This window comes from Neodiprion lecontei, chromosome 2 (assembly GCF_021901455.1).
Source record: "Neodiprion lecontei isolate iyNeoLeco1 chromosome 2, iyNeoLeco1.1, whole genome shotgun sequence".
NCBI lineage: Eukaryota > Metazoa > Arthropoda > Insecta > Hymenoptera > Diprionidae > Neodiprion > Neodiprion lecontei.
In genome coordinates, this window is record NC_060261.1 from 29569762 (window position 1) to 29592266 (window position 22505).

The window sequence follows — 22505 nt, forward strand, 5'->3', positions numbered from 1 at the left end:
TTAATGAAGTCGAAAAATAGCGAAATTACGTATCACAAAAGCGGCCCCTTTCAATCCAATATATAAATACCAGCCCGTTATAAGGTCCGTGAATTCGTTAGAATTTCAATGTTCCTTTTTTAAATCCATGCTAATTCAAAGGTTTGGTTGCCTTTGTAATTGGTGCAAATATTCACAGTTATGAAAAAAACTTGTACAAACGTATCAGATAAACGTGTACTGTATTACGGACGCATTTTTTTTCCATCTTTCATTTCCATTTGAGCATTGAAAAACTCATCATCGCTCCACCCTTCGATCGTGTTTCCGGGATCGTTGGATGTAGAGAAAATTTCTCGTTTTTCTTTGCCTTTGCCTTTTCCCAATTACCACGAAAGCTTTCATGCCGTTTCTTTCATCGCGTTCATTAATATTTGCATGTTTAAATTCTGGAAACTTTTACATCACATAATTATAGGAATATTGTATACGAACAGGCGAAATGCTTCCCCACCTTGAAGCTGCTTCAACTACTGCTGCGAGAACATGGAATAATTAAACTTTAACTGTACGATCAAGATCGCTGTCGAACTTCTCTGCTGCTTATTTTGCGCTTTTTTTCGTCATCGGTGTCCGTTTCTTGACAGTATATATATATATATATATATATATATAACTAGCGGTGTTGTTGGTTTCGTGCAGTTATGAAACTGAGCGCACGATTGTTTCGCACCAGCCCCAACGAAGGGGTAATTTTTTTTCGCATCATATATGAGACAACGGTGTGCAGTGGTAGACCCATGCAAAACGCCATGGCTTATCGGGCGCGGAGGATACGAGCGATAAAAAGAAGCGAGTCGGTTCTCCTTTTTCCCAGTTTTATTTTTTTATTACATCATTTACCTCTTTTTTTCGGCACTTGATCAAACGCTTTATACATCGCCGTTACGCAGTACACGCGATTTAATATCGAGAGTATAATCGTTTGAGTACGAGGCTCGTTTATCGCCTTTTAAATTCAGACGGATATGTACATATAGTGAAAATATTCCATCGTTATCTCATTTTTTTATGGTAGGTTATTCTCGTCCCGTTATTTTTAGAAGAAAAATATCAAGTGTTAAAGTGAAAAAATGATGGAAAACTAAAGCTTGATTAATGAAACGGGTAAACGATTTTGGGAATGTTTTATACATGAATGTTATAGTTGAAAATTGGGATGAATAAAATACTTCAGGATTATATTTAACCAGTGAGTAATTGAACTTTGAATTAAATATCATTTTCATTTGCTAATGGATAAAATCGATAATTGTATTACTAAAAAGTGTGAGAAAATCAGTGGTTACATGTTATGCAGAGAGTTGTAGTTAATTTTGTGAGATTTTTATTTGATTTTGTGTCAATTTTGCCAATTATTTCCAACTTTTATTGCATACATCGTGACGAAGTAAACGTCAGTTTTCGTTACGATATGATTTTCTATCTATGGATGTTCGATACATTGCACAGCTATTTGTATACTCGTGTCTGTATAGAAAAAATCTGGGCAATCGCATCTGCAAATATCGGCATATAAAAATGCAGAATCAGGTTCAAGTTAAAAAATACGGATAGAGTCGCTGTATAGTATAATATATTAATACTGCGGGAGATGTCGTGCGACGCAGATGAAAAAAAAAAGCAAACGTAGACGCGTAGTGGTGAAAAACTTGATAAAATGTAGAATAAAAATGGAAGTATTTGAATATACCGTAGGTTAAACGAAAATTTATGTATATCATAGTTTTTAGCAATATGGCAGAAACGATCGTCAACGTCGGAGCAGCGACGTGATTATTGTGAAATACGATTTCATATATTTTCAGCATATATCACCGGTGGCCTTCCAAGCGCCTCGGTTTTCCCTTATCATTTTTCTAATTTGTGCGCGCTTTTCCTCCTCGCGACAGCTTTAAAAATTTCAAAAGTGAAAAAAAAAAAAAAAAAAAAAACGTTACCGGGTGTATGCACGGCAGCAGCTGGCGGCGTATCTGCTTCTGTCGGCGAATCATAGCGTTATTAGAATTTACGCATGGTAGTTACTCCATCCTTTCGCGATTTTCACTCTTTCGCCGTATGCGCGTACAAATAAGTGTGACAAAAATATACCTGATTAGCGTAAATTTGCCGGCCGTAGGTTTCGCCCGAAAACATATACGTACACCGCTGCTGCATTACAACTAATCATGTTTTACTACATGCGTCACCACGCACTATACGCTTATGGGCATAGATACGTATGGGGCATTCCGTGAAATCTCGATCAAGACTTTAAGTCCATGTCTCTGATTGGTTTTATAATTATTTTTACAAAAGTACACGGCGAAAATCGCAATCTCAATTTTCTCAGAATTTTTCGACCCAGCATATTTGAAGTATAATTTAAAAACCCCCCCAAAAAACCCAACTTTCTGAAATCTGAAAAAATTTTTGAAAAATCTTGTGTAATGTAACAAAATTTTTGACACCACCTTAGAAGATGGAGATTTCATAACTTCAAGTTTGTCTGGGTGAAAAAATTTTGTTACATTAGATAAAAATTTTCTGAACTTTTTCAAATTTTACAACGTTGGGCGTTTTTTATTTTCTCAAGTTTTCGCGATTGCGATTGAGTCTTTCGCCATGTGCTTTCGTACAAAAAATTATAAAGCCAACCTGTTATATTGACTTAGAATATTGATCGAGATGTCACGGAATGCCCCATACATATGTTTAATGGTGCACGCGGCCTTGTATAACAGGTAGAAAATCTACAATTTGGTATATCCGTTCGCTGCTGCTGCATACTTATTATTTACCACGGTACCTGAATGTTGAGTCAATATGAACGAAAACATTAACAACGCTCACCTCCGAATCGCGCAGAGTAAATATCAAACGTGGTTAGACACGCAATATGCATAGTTTGCATACGTGCATTTAACACGAGTACAAATCATATAATACGATAAATTCTGACCATATCACGATCTGTATCAGCTGTACGTGTACTTATATATTATGTAAAACGATGATGAACAAACAAGCGCACGAGGGGTTAAAATTTTGGAAAACGAAGCCATGTGTGATTGTAACTGGCGTGAAGAATTATTGATAAGCATTACTTTTGATATTTTAAAATAAGAGAGTAGAGTAAATTCAGCAGTTTGAAATATCTATGATTCGAATTCGGTCTGGATAAATTTTGACTAGAAAAAAGTAAATGAATATTTAAACAAGCGATGCGAACATATTTCTCAATATTTTCCCAATGCAAGAGTAAACTTTGCAATTCGAGACTATACGTTACATTGATAAAAATGACAATTAGCGAGAGAGGTTAAGGTATAATATGCGTTGTTACACGTGAGTAATAATATTACACAATATCACATCTTGGCGTGAAATCAGTCCTAAAAGATTACGATTATTGTGACGCGAGCAATATCACGAAAGTCGCGGCTCGTAGTAGGGTGAAAAAATTATAGCTGCTTTTAGCGGCGCGAAAGTAAAACGGAAATAAAAAAATTTACGATACATGCTGTATATGTATGTATATAATAAAAACAAAGAAAATAAAATAACTGCACATAGTGAACTTTCAAAGCTTGGGTTGAGTGCTTTCATTGAAAACACTTGGAAACAACGTCAACGCTGCAGAGCACATGGCACATTACGTATGTATGTATGTATGTACGTATGTACGTATAGGCGCGACTAAGAGGAACTCACGTATAGACTCTTAAACCCCTACCTTTTACTAGGAGGGAAAAAAAGAAAACATGTCGAGGGAGGGAGAGAGAAAATAAAACCAAATAAAAGCGCGACAGGAAAATGGCAAAGAAGAAGAAAATCACACGTTTAAGGTGTGTACGCGTATTGCAGTTACTTACCGAAGCCGTTTATACCGTAAGGTAGCGGAAAAACCAAACGTGAGTTACGTAGAAAAAAATAAAAATAACTGTGTAGGAAAAGAAAAAGGCGACTTGATGGATAAAAATTCGAATAATGTATATAGAAATTCTGACAGAGGTAAATAAAAAAAATAAAAATGCACTTACACATAGACGAGCATCGGATACTTCGTGTTGCCGGTCAGATCGGCGTTCGGCGGAATAAGAAGTCGGACCTGAGCTTCAAAGCCGCCTGTAACAGGAACTGTGTACCTTTTGACATCGGGCAGAGATTTCGCAGCTACGACTTCGGCCACGTCCGAGTTGTCTTCCCATGAGTATATCATGGTGGTGTCCTTAAACAGTGGAAAGAAAAACAACGCGATGAATACCATCGACAATCAATATAATAATAACAATAATCGGGAGCAGTTTTTCCGCTGCAGTTTTATATCCGAGCTCGCAACACGTCACACGTACAATGTTAACACCGTATCGGTACTGCCGTAATTTTTAAAAGCGGTATATTCGAAATATTCAGCAGGCTTTTAAAACTGCCGAGCACCTTGGTTTACATTTTTATTATTCGTATAATACACACTTGGCGTTTTTACGCGGTTTTTACACAACTACCAAGGTATACAACGTCTCTGCATTGACGCAATTTTTGCACCCCCTGTTATCGCTTGTTCACCGTTACCAAAAATGTATCTTCACAGTGTCAATAACGGTACTTTTCACGATGTGAAAACGCACATTATTATTACGTACGTACATACTTAGACGAAAGAAATACAATATTAGATCTTGGTGGGTTCATCTTTTTCACATGTTCATTCGCAGTTAAAATATTTACGCGGTAGTTGGTATAAATGCGTATCGGCAAGGAAAACGATCCCGGAATCGACGCGGTGTCGTTTTGTATCAGCACAAGTTGCAGCTGGGATTTTTCGAATAATAATCGCGGCATCTGCGCAAACAGTTAAATTTGATTACGACGTTTTTCGCGGGGCAGCACCTGTTACGTGGGTGCCACATATGGATGTAGCTTCACCCCTCTCATCACCTCAGTCTCATTTCGGAATACGCGGTTTCATAAACGGTAAAGGGAGAAGAAAGTGAAGATAAAAATAAAAAAAAAGATAAGATAAAAAAAAAAAACAAACAAACTATCATTGCTACATGTATTAAAATTGAATATATAGTAGAAAAGTGATAAGAACTTTGTTTCGGAATTATTGGTGAACGCTGTATAGTAAACAAACGTGTATAACAGGATGTTTAAAACACCGTGAAATTAATTTTACCGCTTTATAACGAATTGTGGGAATTGTAACTCGAGGAAGGAGGAAATAAAGGTGTAATATAAAAGCGTCATCAAGGAATTGTAAGGGGTGGCTGCACACACATGTAATAAGGGTTGTGACGAGCGCTCAGGTGCCCGGCACAGGGTAGGTGGGTATTACCTAAAGTGAATTCCAAGTGGGAATCATTCCTCGTTTCCTGTCGTACACGCCCGCAAGGACTTTGATGATAATTGCGTTGCTTGCAAATACAACGTTGATTGTCGTGAGCACCTGACGGTACGTTTAAAACAAATATTAATTATAAGCGGGTTTCTACCTAGAATGAGATTTGCGTGGACAAATGCGCACGTCAGGCATGAAAGGCAAAGGAGAAGAAAAAAATGACGGAAATGTTCAACTAAACTAATATATATATATATATATATATAATATATATATAATTAAAGTTGGTTCATAATTTGACTCGAAAGATCGTACACTCAATGCTTGGGCTTGGAAACGAGATTTGTGTATTTACATTTTTCAAATTTATGAAACACGTATCGTATCTCCGCAATTTTCAATCGTCCGCGCGAATTACAATACAAACTTTCAACCTGAAACGTAATTACGAACAAAATTGTATGAGTTTCGCAAAATTTCACAGTATGATACACGGATGAAAAGCAATGAATGCGTGGGAATAAACAAACGCGAATGAATACAGAAAAAAAGAGAATTTTTATGCGTTTGGTTTACTTTAAAGCCGTGTATAATACGCGGCGTTTCTGTGCCTGTTAAATTATACACACGATCGGAATGAATTTTTATTTGATTTTATTTTTTTTTTTTTTTCGACAGAGGTTTTATTAACAGACAAAGAGTTGTTTTTATGCACGCGGGTATAGGATTGCAATCTTTTATTTTCCAATCCAAATTGTACATTTCAGGAAAAAAATTAAATGAATGTATGAGGAGAATAATGGCAACAGAAGCGATTTCCATGAAAATATGTCACAATTAGACGTGTACTGTGCACTTGATTAATGAAAAATTCTCTCTCCACAGCCTTCTGATCGAAATGCCTGTGTATCTTTTATTCGAGTATGTCGAATATTATGATAAATGTGGCCAATGAGGAAGACTGTAAAAAATGGACAGGTGGGCGAGAAAAGCTCGTCAATGGATTTAAGATGGGAAGTGTTTTGATTCTGTCTGAATTGAATTACGAATTGAATAACGGGGTCGGAAACTTTGGCCATTCAATCGCAGCGGTAAGAGAAGTGAAAAAGGAAGAACGAAAAGAAAGGAAAAAAAACGTCAGGAAGATAGAACGATACTAAATACAGTGGAGGAAAATATCGCAGACGATGCGATGAAGTTTATCAAATACTCGACAATTTACTATTTATTATTAAATTATTAATTATTAAAAAAACTATTTATCTTATGTACCTACAGAGTTGAACTTTGCATGGAGGAAAGAAAAAAAAAAAATAAATAAATAAAATTGTCGAGGATATATTTTCACAACTTCTCGAACGTTAATTGTGAGCAGAGAGGGAAAAAGAGCAAGTTGTTAATTTTATAAAGCAATCGGTGAGAATCTTAAAAAATTTCTTTACTTACTATGGAACAAAATTCGTTCTTACAATTAAAATGAATTAAACTCAGCGCGGAGAGTTGTCATTTATCGTCAACTAAATGCTTTTAATATAACAGCTGTATAGGCATAAATTAAAAATTACCATCGCAACGTAACATAACAAAAAACGAATCCATAAATTACTAAAGCAAAAACGGAGGAACAATTTCACATCGCAAGGGTACAAACGTGGTTGACCAGGAAGAGAAATGAGGGTAAGGTGGAAAAAAGTTACACGCAGAGACAGAGGAGATAAAAATCGTGACAACGAATGTCGCTTACCTTGGAGTAAACCGATATTTCCGGTACACCCGGACCCGCGCAGGTGAGAATGTAGTGGGAATTGTCGGTAGATAGTTTTGCCGTATTGTAAAGGCAGTCAGTTTCCTCGTTCGAAGACTTCACCCCGCAGCTGAGACATTCCTCCGTGAAATCCGTCGTCGTTATGTTCACTCTGTACAGGTGCTGCTGAGCCGGGTCTGAAGTTGCGGTAGCCAGGTAGTATCTGCGTAGTCCAAGTTGCGAGAGAAACGAACGAAATGAGAATTTCGTCGACGTTGCGCGTCTTGTTTAAAACTCACCGAAACAAAATTCTTGTCGAAACAATCAAACGCGCGGTTAAGGGTGGCGAAACGGACGTTTATTTGTGTCAATTCGAGATCTCTTGGCCTAATGAAACGTTCGTTTTACCCAATCGATTAAATGAAATCGCAAACAATTTGTTAGACCAATAGATCTTGAATTATTGTCAATAATATACCGAGAGAAATTTTTAGCTCCGGTTACCGCTCAGTCCTTAACTATTTTCATATTTTACCACAATCGAACAATATAGTTCTAGGTAGAAAGTGAAAATTAGTTTTCTAGCTGTTACCGGAAAGTCTAGAATCCGTTGCTATTCTTTCTCGTTACGATCGCTGTTGCTATATTTTCTTGCAACTGTTGCGAAAATTTAATGCCTGTGCAACGATATTTAACTAAAAAAGTAGAGTAAACCGAAGAAACTGATTTTGTAATAATTCCAACAATGTTAAAAAAGTTTTTTTTTCTCAGTGTAAGCATTCGTTTCACCGCCCGTAACCGCTCAGTTGGTTAAATCAACAAAATTTTTCACTCTGTGTTCAAATCGCAAGGCGTTTGCGAAAAATACAACAAGCCCTGATAATGTACCCGTACAAGGGTTCGCATATCCAACTTTCTCGTGAGTTATGCCTCTCGTGAAATCGGCTCGAGGAGCGGAGAAAAAGTTTGAAAGAGATATCCGAGAGGTGGCTATTGGTCCCGGATGTCCGGGTCTTCAGGGACCTCGAACTGGCAGGGAGTAATGCGGGCTAACCGCGTTCACGAGGGCAATAAATAATTCCCGTAGGAAATAAGAAACCGAGATTCGCACACGCACGCCGTGCGAATATACTTCCGCCGCAAGTGCTAGCCGTCAAAAATTTGGCAAGTGTTAATTTCCTCGCCCGCTGCAAGGGGAGGAGGGAGGTCGGACGTTGAGCCGGGCACGAGTTACCAGCGGTTCAGATACACCCAAAAGCGGAGATGGATGCGATAGGTTAAATGAAGCGGATCTTCAAATTAATCCATTCCGAACACCGTGCCGCGTGATCCATCTTCCCGTGGGATAGTCTCCACCTCGTCGCAGCTAGTTCATGGCGAACCGACGCGGGTTCACCCGGTGAAACAATGTTCATCCATGTTCGCTACATCCGTTGATGGAGCGTAGCGGCTATTATCCTCCCGAATCCCGAGATGTATTGAATTACGACGAGCCTGGAGAGGCGACCCGTGCAGGAATTTGCAAACTCTTGCGGCACTTCGTAATACGCAACCGCGAGGACTCGTTTTTCAGCAATTTTCATCAACCATCATCCTCGTCCCTGTTGCCGCGAAACGCTTAGTCCGTATCAGGTGAGCGAAGGAGCGAGGAAAACTTTCCTACTTCACGACGACGAAAAGTTTATCGTCGTCTTCGCCGGTGCGGAAGGTGTTACAGAATGGAAATACCCGCCTGCCTCGCTGCACTTTATGCATAGTTTCAACCCACCGAGGAACAATATGCATACCTTCTGTAATAACGTTATGCCGCAAATAAATACAACGATTTTGCTTCCTTCCAAGTTCAATCAAGCGTTCGTTTCACTTTAGTCATTTCAAGATGTGATTATTCTCGCGGTACATGTTCACTGTCATGTGAGGTCAAATCAAGGGGACCGTGATGTGTCGCGGAAACTGGTTTTACCTGTTCTAGCGGTTTTCAGAAGTACGTATTTCAGCATCGATAACCAAATTTTTATACATGTGTAATTCCTAGGTCAACGCGCAGCTAAAATTTTTTTCAACAAAATCAGTTTGGTGTCGTGAGATTAAAGAGACAAAGTTAGTCAAATTTGACTTCGTAAGGCATCGTTATCTTCGGAAGACAAGCCAGTTACGCTCGAGGACAAGGATTTTTTTGCTTTTCATTTTCAGCTGAGTTACGTGCAAAATAAAGACACACGTTTGTTTCGATTTTTCGGAAAGTTTAGTAAATACGTGACGTTATTTCATGTATTGAATATTTTTCTTGCATACTCCCAAACTTATTTCTAGAAATGTCACGTTTTCCGATAAAAAAAAAAAAAAAAAAAAACGATACCTTGTGAAATCAAATCGGACTAACGGTGCAGATCCGACTTTACGACAACCAACTGATTTTACCGAATAATGGACCTATGCGTACTCTTCATGAATAAATTACGATAAATATGGTCTTCGATGCTTAATTAAACAGCAGACATTACGGACGAGTTCTAATAAATAGAATGAAGACAAAAGTCGATGCGTAATTTGTCTGCTAAAAGCGTGTACATACATTATATAAACATACATATACACATATACATAACGTATACGTATATACGTACATATAAAACACGAAATCCGTACTAAATCCACGGATTACTCGTGACTCTAACAGATTTGTACATTTCCTACGAACCGCTTCTACAAAATACATTTGTATATACAGGACTCGTTAATGGTCTGAAATTCTGCGACTGGATTTCGGCCGCAAACCCCTTTCAAACCGTGAAACGTGTTACGGGACGTAAAACCATTTAGATTTGAAACGAGATCGCATAATAAAAAAAAAAGTGGCAAAAACAAAACATGGGATAGAATATCACAGCCGCGGTTTCGTCCCGATAGGAAGACCTTCGTCGGTATTCGAAGGTGGATTATTATATGTATAGGATGAGGTCTAAGAAGCTGGATATTGGCAACCGAGCGGTGAACGGGGAGGACAATTTGCTGACTCTCGGTTCCGCTACCGAGCCACACCTCGAATGCAATTAAGCTGAAGTTTACGCAACGCATTAGTAGTTAAACTGCTGATACTCTCAAACTGCAATCTAATTAGGTCTGCACGTACGTGTACACGAGCATGTATGAATACGTACGTATACACGAGCGAAGGGCTAGATTGACGAGAGGTTCAAGTTGCAGGAACTATTATTCGTGACTCCGCGGATCAAAAAGGGTCTCCCCGCTCCTTGACCTTAAAGCCCGACTAACCGGAGTCGGAAGAAGACTTCAAGCCGAACGTTTTTGGTGTATGCCACTGAGAAACACGTACATTAAGCATTGATGGAAAGTTGATGATACGAGTTGAACATTTTTACAAACGGAGGAAATATTGATGGCTGATTTATCGTTACTCACACCAACGAGCTGTCTTCGTCCCAGGAAAGTATCTCGGTGACGACGTGGGTGCCGGATGTCAGGGCCGTGGAAACCGGTGAACCGGAAGTGGCGTTTGTTATCATCGTGAGATGTCGCCAGGCTCCGGAGTCACCCTGATCCTGGGGAAGAATCAGGAGAAATGCGGTTCCGTCGCTGCTGAATATCGGCGGTTCGAATTGTTCGACCCAACCGGCGGTTTCCGCGTGCGACAAGCCCTGGACGATAAATAAAATGAAAATTTTCGTTCCGTTCCTTTTTTCTCTTCGTAAGCTACATATCGGGTTCAGAAATCAAATACCGTGGTGCAGGTGTTCGACGATGGCTCGCAAAGCTGTACGTAGGCAATGTTCTGCACGCGGTTCATCCAGGTAGCAGAAATCAGATTATTGGTCGGGAAAGCGACAGCGGCTAAAATCCGTTCGTCGCTGTCCAGCTGAGATGGATGTGATATTTCCACCAGCGTTACGTTTCCGGCCGCGGCGAGCTCGAGATCGACGTAGAACAGTTTTACGGTCGGATTCGTGGTCCCGCTCTGGAAAGAAAAAAAAAAGAATGGCGAGGAAAAAAGAAATATCATCTATGCTTTTACCCTTTTAATCGAATACGTGACGACTGGCCGAACGCAACGTTCGAATGTTTCGTCCAGACGAAGAGTGAATTTATGCAATAAAAAAAAAAAAAAACGTCCAAAGGTATACATACATCATAAATATGCAGTAATTTTACTCCAAATCTTCCGAAGAAACATGTCAAATGAAAAAACAAAAAAAAAAAATAGAGCAAACTTGCCGCGCAGGGTTTTAAATTACGTATTTTTGTCAACTTTATTATTCTTTCTCTTCTTTGCCTCTCCGTTACTTCCTTTGACCCTTTTAATTCACCCCACGAGCGTATGTTATTATACAGACATGAACTTTGAGCTCAGAGTCATCCGATGACTCGCACACGTAATTACGATTGTTCATCCAGGTGGTAATTTCCCTGTAAGCAGATACCTATCGAGTTTCAAAGCCTCCGCCAGAGTAAATTCACCGAATGGCTCGATGTCGCTTGGGAAATTTACGTTTAAGACACGGGCGCCCGCACACGCAAACGACGCGCATACACGGGCGCGAATTTGCCATTGGACTTTGAAATCCTATAACAGCCGGTTGTGGGATTAACGCTATGCATACCCATGCATAATATTTGGTTATTTGAGCTAAAGGATGCCGACACGCGTAGTATTAAATTCGGGTTTCCCTCCCCCCCTCAGAGTCAACTGATCTCCAGCAAATCAGAAACTGCGATACGATATACCTGCGTATACTCGGTTTCTAATCTAAATCAACAATGATTGAAAAATATATTAGATTGCTGCGCCGGAGAAACTCTCGAGAAAATAACGCGTGTGCGGGGGAAAAAATTATATCCAAGTGTTAGCTTAAATAAGTATAAACTTATGATCCAGGAGTATTCTGGCCACGGAGTCGAGGTGTGTATTTTTATATCGTAGAGAAGATACTAGGCTTATCTCCATGGAGGAGGTGGTTAAATCATTTCGAATTCTTCGCCCTATCCCTTTCGTTCAACATGGGTACAAAGAAGGTGAAAAAGCGACGTTTCAAGTCGATGGTTTGGTATACCCCGAATCGTCGAGGAAATGCAAAAGAGAGAAAGAAAAAAGAAAAACCCACAGATACGAGGAGCCCTGTAAGAATTTTTCCCCGGCCTTCGCCTCGCCGCAAACGGAAAAGGCTGTAGGAGATGGAAAAAAAAAACAAAGTCAACACTGCATAAGCGTACATAGGAGAATATGGTGGTGGGGGGAAAAAAAGGAGTGATAAGAATAAATAAAAGTAAAAACGAAAACGAAACTGGGTTAATACAGCCTTGCTTCCTCATCCCGATTCGCGTATATTGCACATGTCTTTCTCTCGACTCTGAGATCTTGATCAAAACGGCTTGTTCACCGGCGCAGGGAACAAAGCCAGGGCGAACTGCTGACACGACGCTGCAGGCGCACCGTATCGGCTCTCATAAATATGTAGATCCTCCTCTCCGATCGGAGGGTTGAGCCTGCTGCACAAGACTCGTTGAAAATCGCGGGCACCGCGTGCAACGGAAGCCCGAGTGCGGCGGGTCTTGACTTTTCCATTTTTCCCTGATCCCGCAGGATGTTTTCCCTCGCTTGGTTATTTTCCTTTTTAACCCCAATGGGAAGCGGCTGGTATCTATATTCTAAGGGTGGGTACCCAGTCCGAGGGACCGACCCTTATCCTCGGCGTGTTGCGGTCGATGATCCGCAATCTGTTGCACGCACCTTCGCCTCGCCCTTCGGAACAACCCTGATCGGCTCGATGAACTTGTCTAATTAACCGTAACTAAGGGAAAACTGCAGAGGCGGAGGCGGCGTAATTAGTTCAGCAGGTTTCACTCACCTTCGGATAGTGGATCGGGATCGAGGAGGTGTACTGCGACGAAAGACTCCCAGGGTAACCGTAGTACGGTATGTGCATTACCGGAGTACTCGTGTCGTCGAAGTGACCGAATACCAGCCCCGAACCGTTCGGGGAGAACCAGAGGGCCTTGTTAGAGCTGAAGACTTCCTCTGAAACAGAACATTACGTACCGATTATTCGATCAGACTGATGACAAAAAAATATACCACCAAAGTTAATTCATCCTCGCAGACGGTGAGCTATGGATATTCGCGGCAAGGGATGAAATATTGACTAATTGGGTGTCCTTGAGAGTTTCACATTTTTCTTTTTTTTTTTCTATCCGTTCGCGAGCATTTTACGTCCTTTTATAATCGTATTAAACCAGAAACCGAAGTAGTACGGGTACCGGTTAAGTTGGCTTTTCAACTCTACAACGAGGTTTCTTTTCACATCGACGTAAAGTACGTTGAAAATGAAAGATAGAAAAATGTGTACCGCCGGCAGTTCGAACGTACCTCGTGTATCGATACTTTCCGTGAAAGGTTTTACGAAGCGTCGTTTTTGTCTGTCGAGAAAAATAAAAGTCGAGAAGTCGAGCGGTTCGAATAAAGTTTAAAAGCTACGATAGCTGTACATCAGCGTATAAGCAAAATACCGCTGCTCACTCTCCGGTAAAAGTAAAACAGATTGTCAATGTATACCGCACGTACAACCCCTTCGTACAATATGAACGTTCACTTATAAAAGGCCGCATGCGGAGGAAGTTCTTTCGCTCGTTCCCGATGCCATTATTTGGGAATATCTCATACATCCATACATCAGCGGAGCGTTATTCCCCTCCGGTATCGTTCAAACAAATACGCCCGTACAATATGTATAGTGCACGGCAATTCACAGTAAATAAGGTATTTTGCCACAGGTGATTGGGACCGACCGATACGATCGTCTCTTTCCCTCCATTTTATCTTGGTATAACGGCGTACCGTATACACCCTCCTGTTCATCCACCTTCCACACGCGTGACGCAATATAAATATCTCAGAGGAAATCTCCCGCGACAAACAACTCTCGGAAACTCTCGTCTTCGAATATATCGGGCTTTCCCGGCGTTGCCCCCCTCCCCCTTGTACAATACTGGGTATATATAAACACTTCTTCCTCTTCTTTATCTGAACGTACCTTACAGAGAACGTATATCGGTATACCAAACCGATTTATGGGGTGATCGAAACGCAGCCGATACCGTATCGCGACGCACTTCAGACACTTGCGGAAGAGAAACCTCTTACGATGTCCCCCAGGTATACGGAGGTACGATTATCTCCACGCCACGCTGCCTGTTCTTAATCTAGCATCAATTCGTTGTCTTGAAAATGCCGATGGTAATTTATATTTCAAGTAGGCGAATAATCCGATCAATCTCCGTCATCGTCATTGTGCATCCGACGGAGGAGATCGCGAGATGCTGGACGGATGATATAATCACGCCTCCCTGTGTACTCCGAGCTGGGATTTGGCGTGCAGTATTCTCGATACACGGCATCCGTTACGTCGAGACGTCACACCGGCTGACAACCGTCAACCCTCGCTAATTCGGCCAGCAGTGATATAAGCTGTACGTGTAGTTCGGTCTGCAGCTGGTATCCAACGGGTGTTCCAAATGAATCACCCACGTACGTGTCGGAGAGAATCGGTTTCGCGTTTCACGAAACAGGCGCCGATATTCCGTAGCCTGAAAAATCCACCCCGACCGTTCTTTCGGTGTGAAGATAATTCGAAAGAAATTCGTTAAAAATCGTCGGTCAAATTGTCCTCGAAATAGAGACAACCACGGAGCCTGGATACAAGGAAAACGATCGTGATGTTTAACAAACGACTGAAAATTTGGACGAAGATTTTTCTACACCAGAGGCGCTGGCGTTGCTGATGTCTGGTTTACAAGGAGAACGCCGTCATCGCTTGATACGAACAATAAAAAACGGACCCCGTGAACCTGACATCAACGTCGCCGGCGCCGCTCTGGTGAACATTGTGAGAAAATGACGCTTGTCCTTTTTTCTGGCCGCAAGTAAAGCCAAAAAGCCTGCGTCGATCGTTATCCCTACATCTCGGCTCCGCGAAGAGCACCCTGTATGTATAAATAGGAACAGCAGCGGTTGGCTCGTGGCCGCCTGTCAGGTCTCAGGTTGAACGTTACCAGCTGACGCGAAGGATACTCTATACTCTCTATATAGGATCTTCCAGGCTCGCTCGAGTATAGCCCAGATTGAGGAGCACAAAGCTACGCCCTAATCAACCACGCGAACGAAGCAACCCTCTCTTCGCCCATCCTCCCCCCATTTCTCATCGGTAGTTGAGATCGGCCCGACGGCGTACTTCGAGCATAGGAATTCATTAAGCTACTCCAGCCGCATGGCGTCCGGGTTGTTGTACTATACGTACCTACTTCGTGGATATTATCAGTTATACGAGGGTGCGGGTAAGAAATCAGAAAAACCGAAAATCAGAATGGTCAGAATTTCGAACGTAAATGTATCGAGACCTCACAATCGGGAAAGAACAAAGCGGCGAATCTTCGCTAAGCCAGAAATAATGGAAATAGAACATAAAAGTATCGAAATTTTAAGTTATACAATTTAGAATACACGACTGGTGAAAATTCCGAAAGGCAATTTGTAGAATGAGGCAAATTCGATTGCTCACAAACGCAAATAAATAACCTTCGGATGGATCGTAAAGTAGAATTTTCATCTATTCGAATTCAGAAATGCGAAGGATCAAGAATCAGAACGATTATAACTCCGAGTAATAATCTCGTACAAGGCTTGGAATATAGAATTGCTCTTTATCAGAATCGTCAGAATGAAGAATCGTAATGTATCGGAAGAATCGATAACTGATATCATATTAGAAGCCAAGAAATATAAGTTTGTGGTATCAAAAGTCGTATTCAATCTTTTAACGAGCTAAAAATATTGCAGAATTTGTTTGACTCTGTATATAAAATATTTTACAAGTCAAAATAGATTAGTTGGATAGACTCGGAATGTGAAATTCTGGTGTTAAGCCATCCATACGGTTACTTTCGGAATACCGATCTTTCCGAATTTTACGATTCTGAATAATGACCCTTCTACATTCTGGATATCTGTTTTCCGCCGTTTCTAGACGATCAAGTTCTAGCTTTTATTTTTATAACATTTGGACATTTGAGAATATGAAAATTTTCTAAAAATTCAGTCTCTAGAATATTGACTCTGTACGTTATTAAATTCCGCATCTCTGAATTCTTGGATCAACGTTTTCTGAAGTAAGTGGGTTCAGATAATAGAGCCCTCTGCTAAATACATTTTAGGTAAGCTGCAGCTTTTTATTGGGAGCCATTCGGGACTTAAAATTTCTGATAGTATCTGTTCTCTTATATTTTTTATTCGAGTTTATTAAATTCCGAATTCTGGGCATTCTGATTTTCGGTTTTTCTGATTTCTTACCCTCACCCGTTATACGATAGTATAACTTATTTTTAATACCGGCTGTACCTAACGCGTCTCCGAATTATCGAGTGATCGTCGCTACGCGATAAGACTAAGAGCATTTGGAAAATAGCCAGTTGAACGCGACGCGGGTGAATTCGCACTGAGTAAATCTTCATTGTTCGCTTACGTGGAAGGGGCCGGAGTTTGAGGATCCAGGGAGAAAACTTGCGGAGAAAGCGAGAGAGAACGAAGAGAGAAAATAGAGAGCGAAGAAGAGCGTTGATTGAATTTCACAAGCGGTGTCCTAACCGAGAGGCTGTGCTCGCCGGAATGAAAAATAGATTACAATTCAATTTTGAGAAATATAAGAAATTACAAGATATAATTGATTGAATTTCAAATCATTCAACGAACTAACGAAATGCAAAAACACCTGGATATTACAGTCAATCACAGGCAGTCGCCGGCAATCGCTTGAAATTATTTAGAAATTTACAACAATGTCAATGTACAAAAAAAAAATAAACAGAAATCTGTTCAAAAAAATGTGTGTATCTCAAATGGCAATCTTCAGAGACCTTGTGCGAGGGTTAAGGGTTGACTTGGAGATCTGTGCTTTGAAGAAGATTTTCATACATATATTTGGAACTGATCCGAGGGGGCAATCAAGTCAAAATTCTAAAAAGTTCAAAATGAGGATCACCCTAATATGTATACATATAGATTATATGTATATGGGGCCTTCTCAGATTAGCTCTGTAATTTTTTCTATGGAAGTACATGACGAAAAACGCAATTGCAATTTTTTCAGAATTTTTCGACCCAGCGTATCTGAAGTATGATTAAAAGTTTGAACAAAAACCTACTTCCTAAAATCTGATAAAATTCAGAAAAATAATATATAATGTAATAAAATTTTTGACAGCTATTAGAAGATGGAGATTTCATATCTTCAAAACTGAATAAGAAAAATTCTTTTAATAAATTTTACTATTTACTGCCCCCTATACATGTTGAATTAATTTCAATTAATTAAATAAAAATGGTATTCCGATTATTCGAACGATACTTGTCATATTTAATTACCTGTATATGACAAGTATATGCAATTTAATCGTAAAAGATCCGACTGTAACTATATATTATCCAGAGTTGATTGAGCTGGGTTGATCAATCTCTATTTCCGACAAGCTTGTGCAACTTACATCGAAGAAATAGAACAAGAAAAATACATTTCCGACTGACCAACCAATCGTACAAGATTTAGCGCTGTAGGCGTTCCTAATTTAATTTCAAAATTCTGCTAAACAATGTGACTGCATATTCCCAATTTCTGTGTAAAAACAAACAACACGTAGATTTCAGTCTTTTTCTAGATAATTTTCAAACTTTCGGCACTGAAAACCCGTAGTCAAACATTTGTACAAACACAAATATAAATATGAGAAATCAATGAGACGCTGTGAAAAAATGGAAAATAGTTTCAGTTCAATTGATCAAACTACAAATTCCAGTCAGTACCGCGTGTCGTGTCGTCCGACGTAGGTACGTACATAGTTCCGGACGAGAACGATACACAACGTAAATGTGTGTTTATTCCGAGTGTAGAAACATGGGTCTGGAGAAGATTCGATGTAGGCGCAAGTGTGGCGTGGTAATTCGAGTGGTTTATTGACGGTGGAAAACGCGGAGAAGCGATGTTCTACCGCTCCGAACTCCGCAGGTTGCGTATGGCGGAGAGGGGTTCGGAATCCCTGAGGAAAAAGGAGAGCGACAGAGTCCTGGGAGTTCCATTAGCGGTGCGGATTTGCCCAGAGGATTCTTTTAAATCCGGTCGGCTCTATTAACGTCACACTTTCCGATAAAGCGAGAAATAAGAACATCCCCCCCTGGACTCCTTCTTCCCGCGCCTCTTATACTCCCGCAGACCAAAGATCGTTTCCCGGATTAAATCTACGATCCTCCTGTACAAGAATCAAAGGTAATAGACTCCCTCTGTTGGAAGATATCGCCCGTATTATACGTTTATATGCTCATCTCGGACGGCTCGCCGTTTCCCGGTATGAGATAACTAGACATTTTTTGTCACCATCGCGATCGATGAGACTCGCGGGAAAAAATCTCTCTTCGTTGCACGCTGATGGTGAGAGAAATTTTTAGCTCCGGTTACCGCTCGGTCCTTAACTATTCATCATTTTTTACCACAATCGAAAAATATAGTTCGAGGTGGAAAATGAAAATTAGTCTTATAGCTGTTACCGGAAAGTCTGGTATCCGTTGCTATTCTTTCTCGTTACGATCACTTTTACTAGATTTTCTTGCAACTGTTGCAAAAATTTAACGCTCGTGCAAGAATAAATTGACGTTAAAGCCTCGTTTAAATAAAAAAGTAGAGTAAATCTCCCAAACCGATTTTCCGTTGCAAATACCAAAAAAGGATCGACAATGGCGCGAAATGGTTACGCGTACCTCATTTTTCCTAATTCCAACAATATTCAAACAGTTTTTTTAACGATACGATTCGTTCAAAAATTAATAATCGCATATTGGAATAAGGATAATTTAAAAACTTTTATCATCTTGTTACACAAAATTTTTCTAGTTAGCCCAATTCCTTCTCCCGAGCTTTAATCTCAGGAGAACGCACGTCGGCGAATTTTTAATTTTATCGTTTAGAAATGGTAGGTTAAACGGTGTCCTTGCACGCTTTTTCTTTCACAAAAGATTGTAATAAAGATAGGATTTTTTTCAGTGCGAAAGAAATAAAATAAAAAGTAATTCAACGCCTAGCGTTTTGGACAAAGGGAGGAAAGGAAAAAGGAGGAAAATTCCTGCGTGCAAAATCGCAATGCAGTATGTACGAGAGTTATAAGGCAAAAGCTATGAGCATTGTGCCGCATACGTGAGCAAGGTACGTACGTACCTGCGGAACAAAAGGCGCCGCAGCGAATCTATTGGAAATGCGAAAGCTCCGGACTCCCGCAGGCGTCGTAGCTGCGCAATTTAACGCTTTTATCACGCTGCAATTACTACACGTATCCAAACGTATAATAAACTTTGCACCTAGATAAAAATTTCACTTTATATCTAGTAATAGTTACTGGAAATTTCTACACTGTTAAAAATTTTCGTGTAGCCTCGGGTCCGTACGGGCATATAAAAATTGACGCGAATTTCAATCGGAATGAGAAAATTGCTAAACAGAAAGTGTGAAATCTTACGCGAAATGTACTAGAGATTTTTATAAGTGTAGTGAAAAATATTGTAAAAGTGAAGCACGGTGAAAATTGAACGAGTTGTTCCTAGGATTATGTTTCTCAAATATCTCTTTATATTCCCTGTTTCTTTGAATTGAATCGAGTCAGTTTTGCGGCCGAATAGCGACTGCTCGATTATTTTTCGCCATCGGGACTGTGCGAGCGATACGAATGTAGAGTTTTCACTATAATATTAGACCGTGAAGTTTCAAGCTTCCAGTGCTTGCGCATGTGGCATAAAGTGAATAATCCAAGTAAAAAGGTGGAGTAAAATTTTAATGAAAAGGTGGCAAAAAGAAACGCAGCCTTCTGTCATCGCGTCGTGAAATCTTCCCTTCCTGCAGCGTTACATTCGCACTATACAGCCGAGAATAAGGGAGAGGGAAAAGAGGGAAAAGAGGGAAAGGAGGGATTGCCGTGAGAACAAGGAGGACGTAATTTACGATCCTGAAACACCTGTGACGCGACTCCGATTCATCGCATTAATTGAAACTAGGAGAAAACTAGCGTCGTTCTCTACTTCTGCCGTCGTGGAAATAAATCGCGATAAAGAATCCAGCTTGAACCTAAATCATTTCCCCTATCTCACGGATGCCGTATCACATAAAGTGCTGAGCAACAACCGGAGCAGAAAAATTCATCCATGATAAGTCGGTCAATTTTCCCTCTACATTAGATTCTTCTTTTTGTCCTCAACCTCCGTTACTCCCGATAACTATATGTAAATTAATAGAATTTTCGCTCACTCCGCGGTGAGAATACTGAATTATTTGCATAAACGTAAAACTTAAGAAACACCTCCAGAAGTTTCAGCAGAATCCGTGATCCGGAGGTCTGATATACATACACTTTCCGTCTTGATAAAAGAAAAAGAAGTACATCCACGTTCCTTGTACCGATTAAAGAATAAAATGTCGACCTACGACAGCAAGGCGGTTATTTTTAAAACAAACGATCCGGCCAGACGATGTTTCTTCAACTCATTGATACGATTCTAATTAACCATCCAAAAGCGAGTTGAATCCACTTCAGTTCAGAAACGAGGCACGCGTAGAAGATGCGGAGAGTTTTTCCACGCATTTTATTTGCGATTCGTCTTTGGCCCAATAAGTTCTTGCATCCGTGCCGCAGAAATGCGGGCTCCTCGATTGAGCTGATATAATTTCATGAATTTGTAATATTTAATCCTGACAGTGAACCTGAGCTGAAACTTCGGCCATATCATCTCGAGGAAGGGCATAAAACTAGATTGACCGGCCTGCCGAGGCGTGGGCGGCCATTCGTACGAATATTAATTTCACTTCGCTCGGGTGTTTGGTCGGATTTTCGCAAGAGGCTAAAAGTGAGAAGGAAATTGTTCCGATATGCAGACTCACCCTCGTAAACCCAGTCCGGTACTCCGTTGTATATCGTTCCGAAAACTCCGTCCGTTGTCAGCTCGTAATCGGTTTCTATTTCCGCCTGTGGCCGGTAGTAGATGTTGTTCTGCAACACGTAGACCAAGCTGTTTCCCTGTGGTCCCCAAGTCGCCAGTTGAAGAATGCTCACGTTGTTTCGCGAGAGGCTTGTCTGGTCGCTGCGAACAGATTTAAGAAAAGAGCGGTTGATTCATTCTGCGAGAAAAACGATTTCGCCAGAAGGAATGTAGTTTCGACTTTAAAAATTTGTTCAACTAGTTATTTAACAACAATGCGGTCTACGTTTAGGTTTTGTAATTTTTCGGAATAAAAGTTCGTCATATGCGCGCGATACTCTAAGCATAGTCGTCATTTCGAAACAATCGATTGATTGTTAGTCGTGATTTAGAGTAACTAATTATTAATCATCGGGTAACTGATGATTAAGCATTTTAACTCTTAAAGATGAAGGGTAAGCCTCCTCGAAGCTTTCTGAAGACATCTTCTTTTCTACAGGCGTAACGGCTGAACTTGATGAGAGAGAGAGAGACAGAGAGAAATAGAGGAAGACGGAGGTTGAATTAGGTAACGTTATTGTGAAAACGAATTTTTATCGGAACTCGTTTTTCGGCAGGTGAAATCAGTAAATAATCTATGAAAGTTCTGGTTGAGGGGTTTGTGTCTCGGCTAGGAATAAGGATAAATGTCGGTAACGGAATCTGTATCCAGAACTCTCGTAGTTTATTTACCAAGGTTGAATTGACCACCGTTGGACACTACGATCATTATACATACTCGTACTTGGGTAAACTCAATTCCGTATCAAAAAATCTACTTCCGCTAAAATATTTTTTCTCTCAACGTTCCGCGATCCGTTAACGTTACCAAATTGACTCTGACGAGATATTTTCGAGTATATTGTAAACAGGGCGGTATTCGAAGCAGAGGAGCGAGGAGCTTTATTTATTATGCAAAAGTCGCGACGGGATTTTCAATTTTCGAGAGGTGCCCGAGCGTATTTGGTCACTTTTATAGGGTGCCTGGCATATTTCGTTCGTGGGATTTACAGCCCGAGCTCTCGCATCATCTCCAGAAGTATATTCCTCCCGAGGATGGCCGGGTTTCTCTGCGTGGTATTCGTTAAATTCGTTGGTACGGGAGAGGGTATCGTCTTCTGGCTTCCGCACGAGTAACTCGGCCGAGTTCTTTGCTCGCGTAAAAACAACAATATCGAACCTGAGAACACTACACACACACACACACGCGCGTCGTCTCGGTGTATAAGTAGCTACGCGCTGCCAGTCATCCTCTGTCAGCGGACCCGCGGGGTTTTATAACAATTCATAAAAGATACACCGCAAAATTCAAAAGGAAAGCTGTAAAAAAGTTTCATATCTGTAGG

The 22505-nt window shown here is 40.5% G+C and overlaps 1 protein-coding gene across 9 annotated transcripts in view; it reads right to left on the reverse strand.

Annotated features, from left to right (window-relative positions):
- LOC107225987 (venom dipeptidyl peptidase 4) overlaps positions 1 to 22505 on the reverse strand; it is a 212444-nt gene that overhangs the window by 4764 nt on the left and 185175 nt on the right. For all 9 annotated transcript variants that reach the window (XM_046730474.1, XM_046730476.1, XM_046730475.1 and 6 more), the window contains exons 7-12: positions 21083 to 21282; positions 12971 to 13140; positions 10849 to 11082; positions 10530 to 10765; positions 7107 to 7329; positions 4062 to 4249 (exon numbers count right to left, since the gene is read on the reverse strand). In XM_046730474.1, the coding sequence (XP_046586430.1) occupies positions 4062 to 4249; positions 7107 to 7329; positions 10530 to 10765; positions 10849 to 11082; positions 12971 to 13140; positions 21083 to 21282 (1251 nt within the window). The remainder of the gene's footprint in view (positions 1 to 4061; positions 4250 to 7106; positions 7330 to 10529; positions 10766 to 10848; positions 11083 to 12970; positions 13141 to 21082; positions 21283 to 22505) is intronic.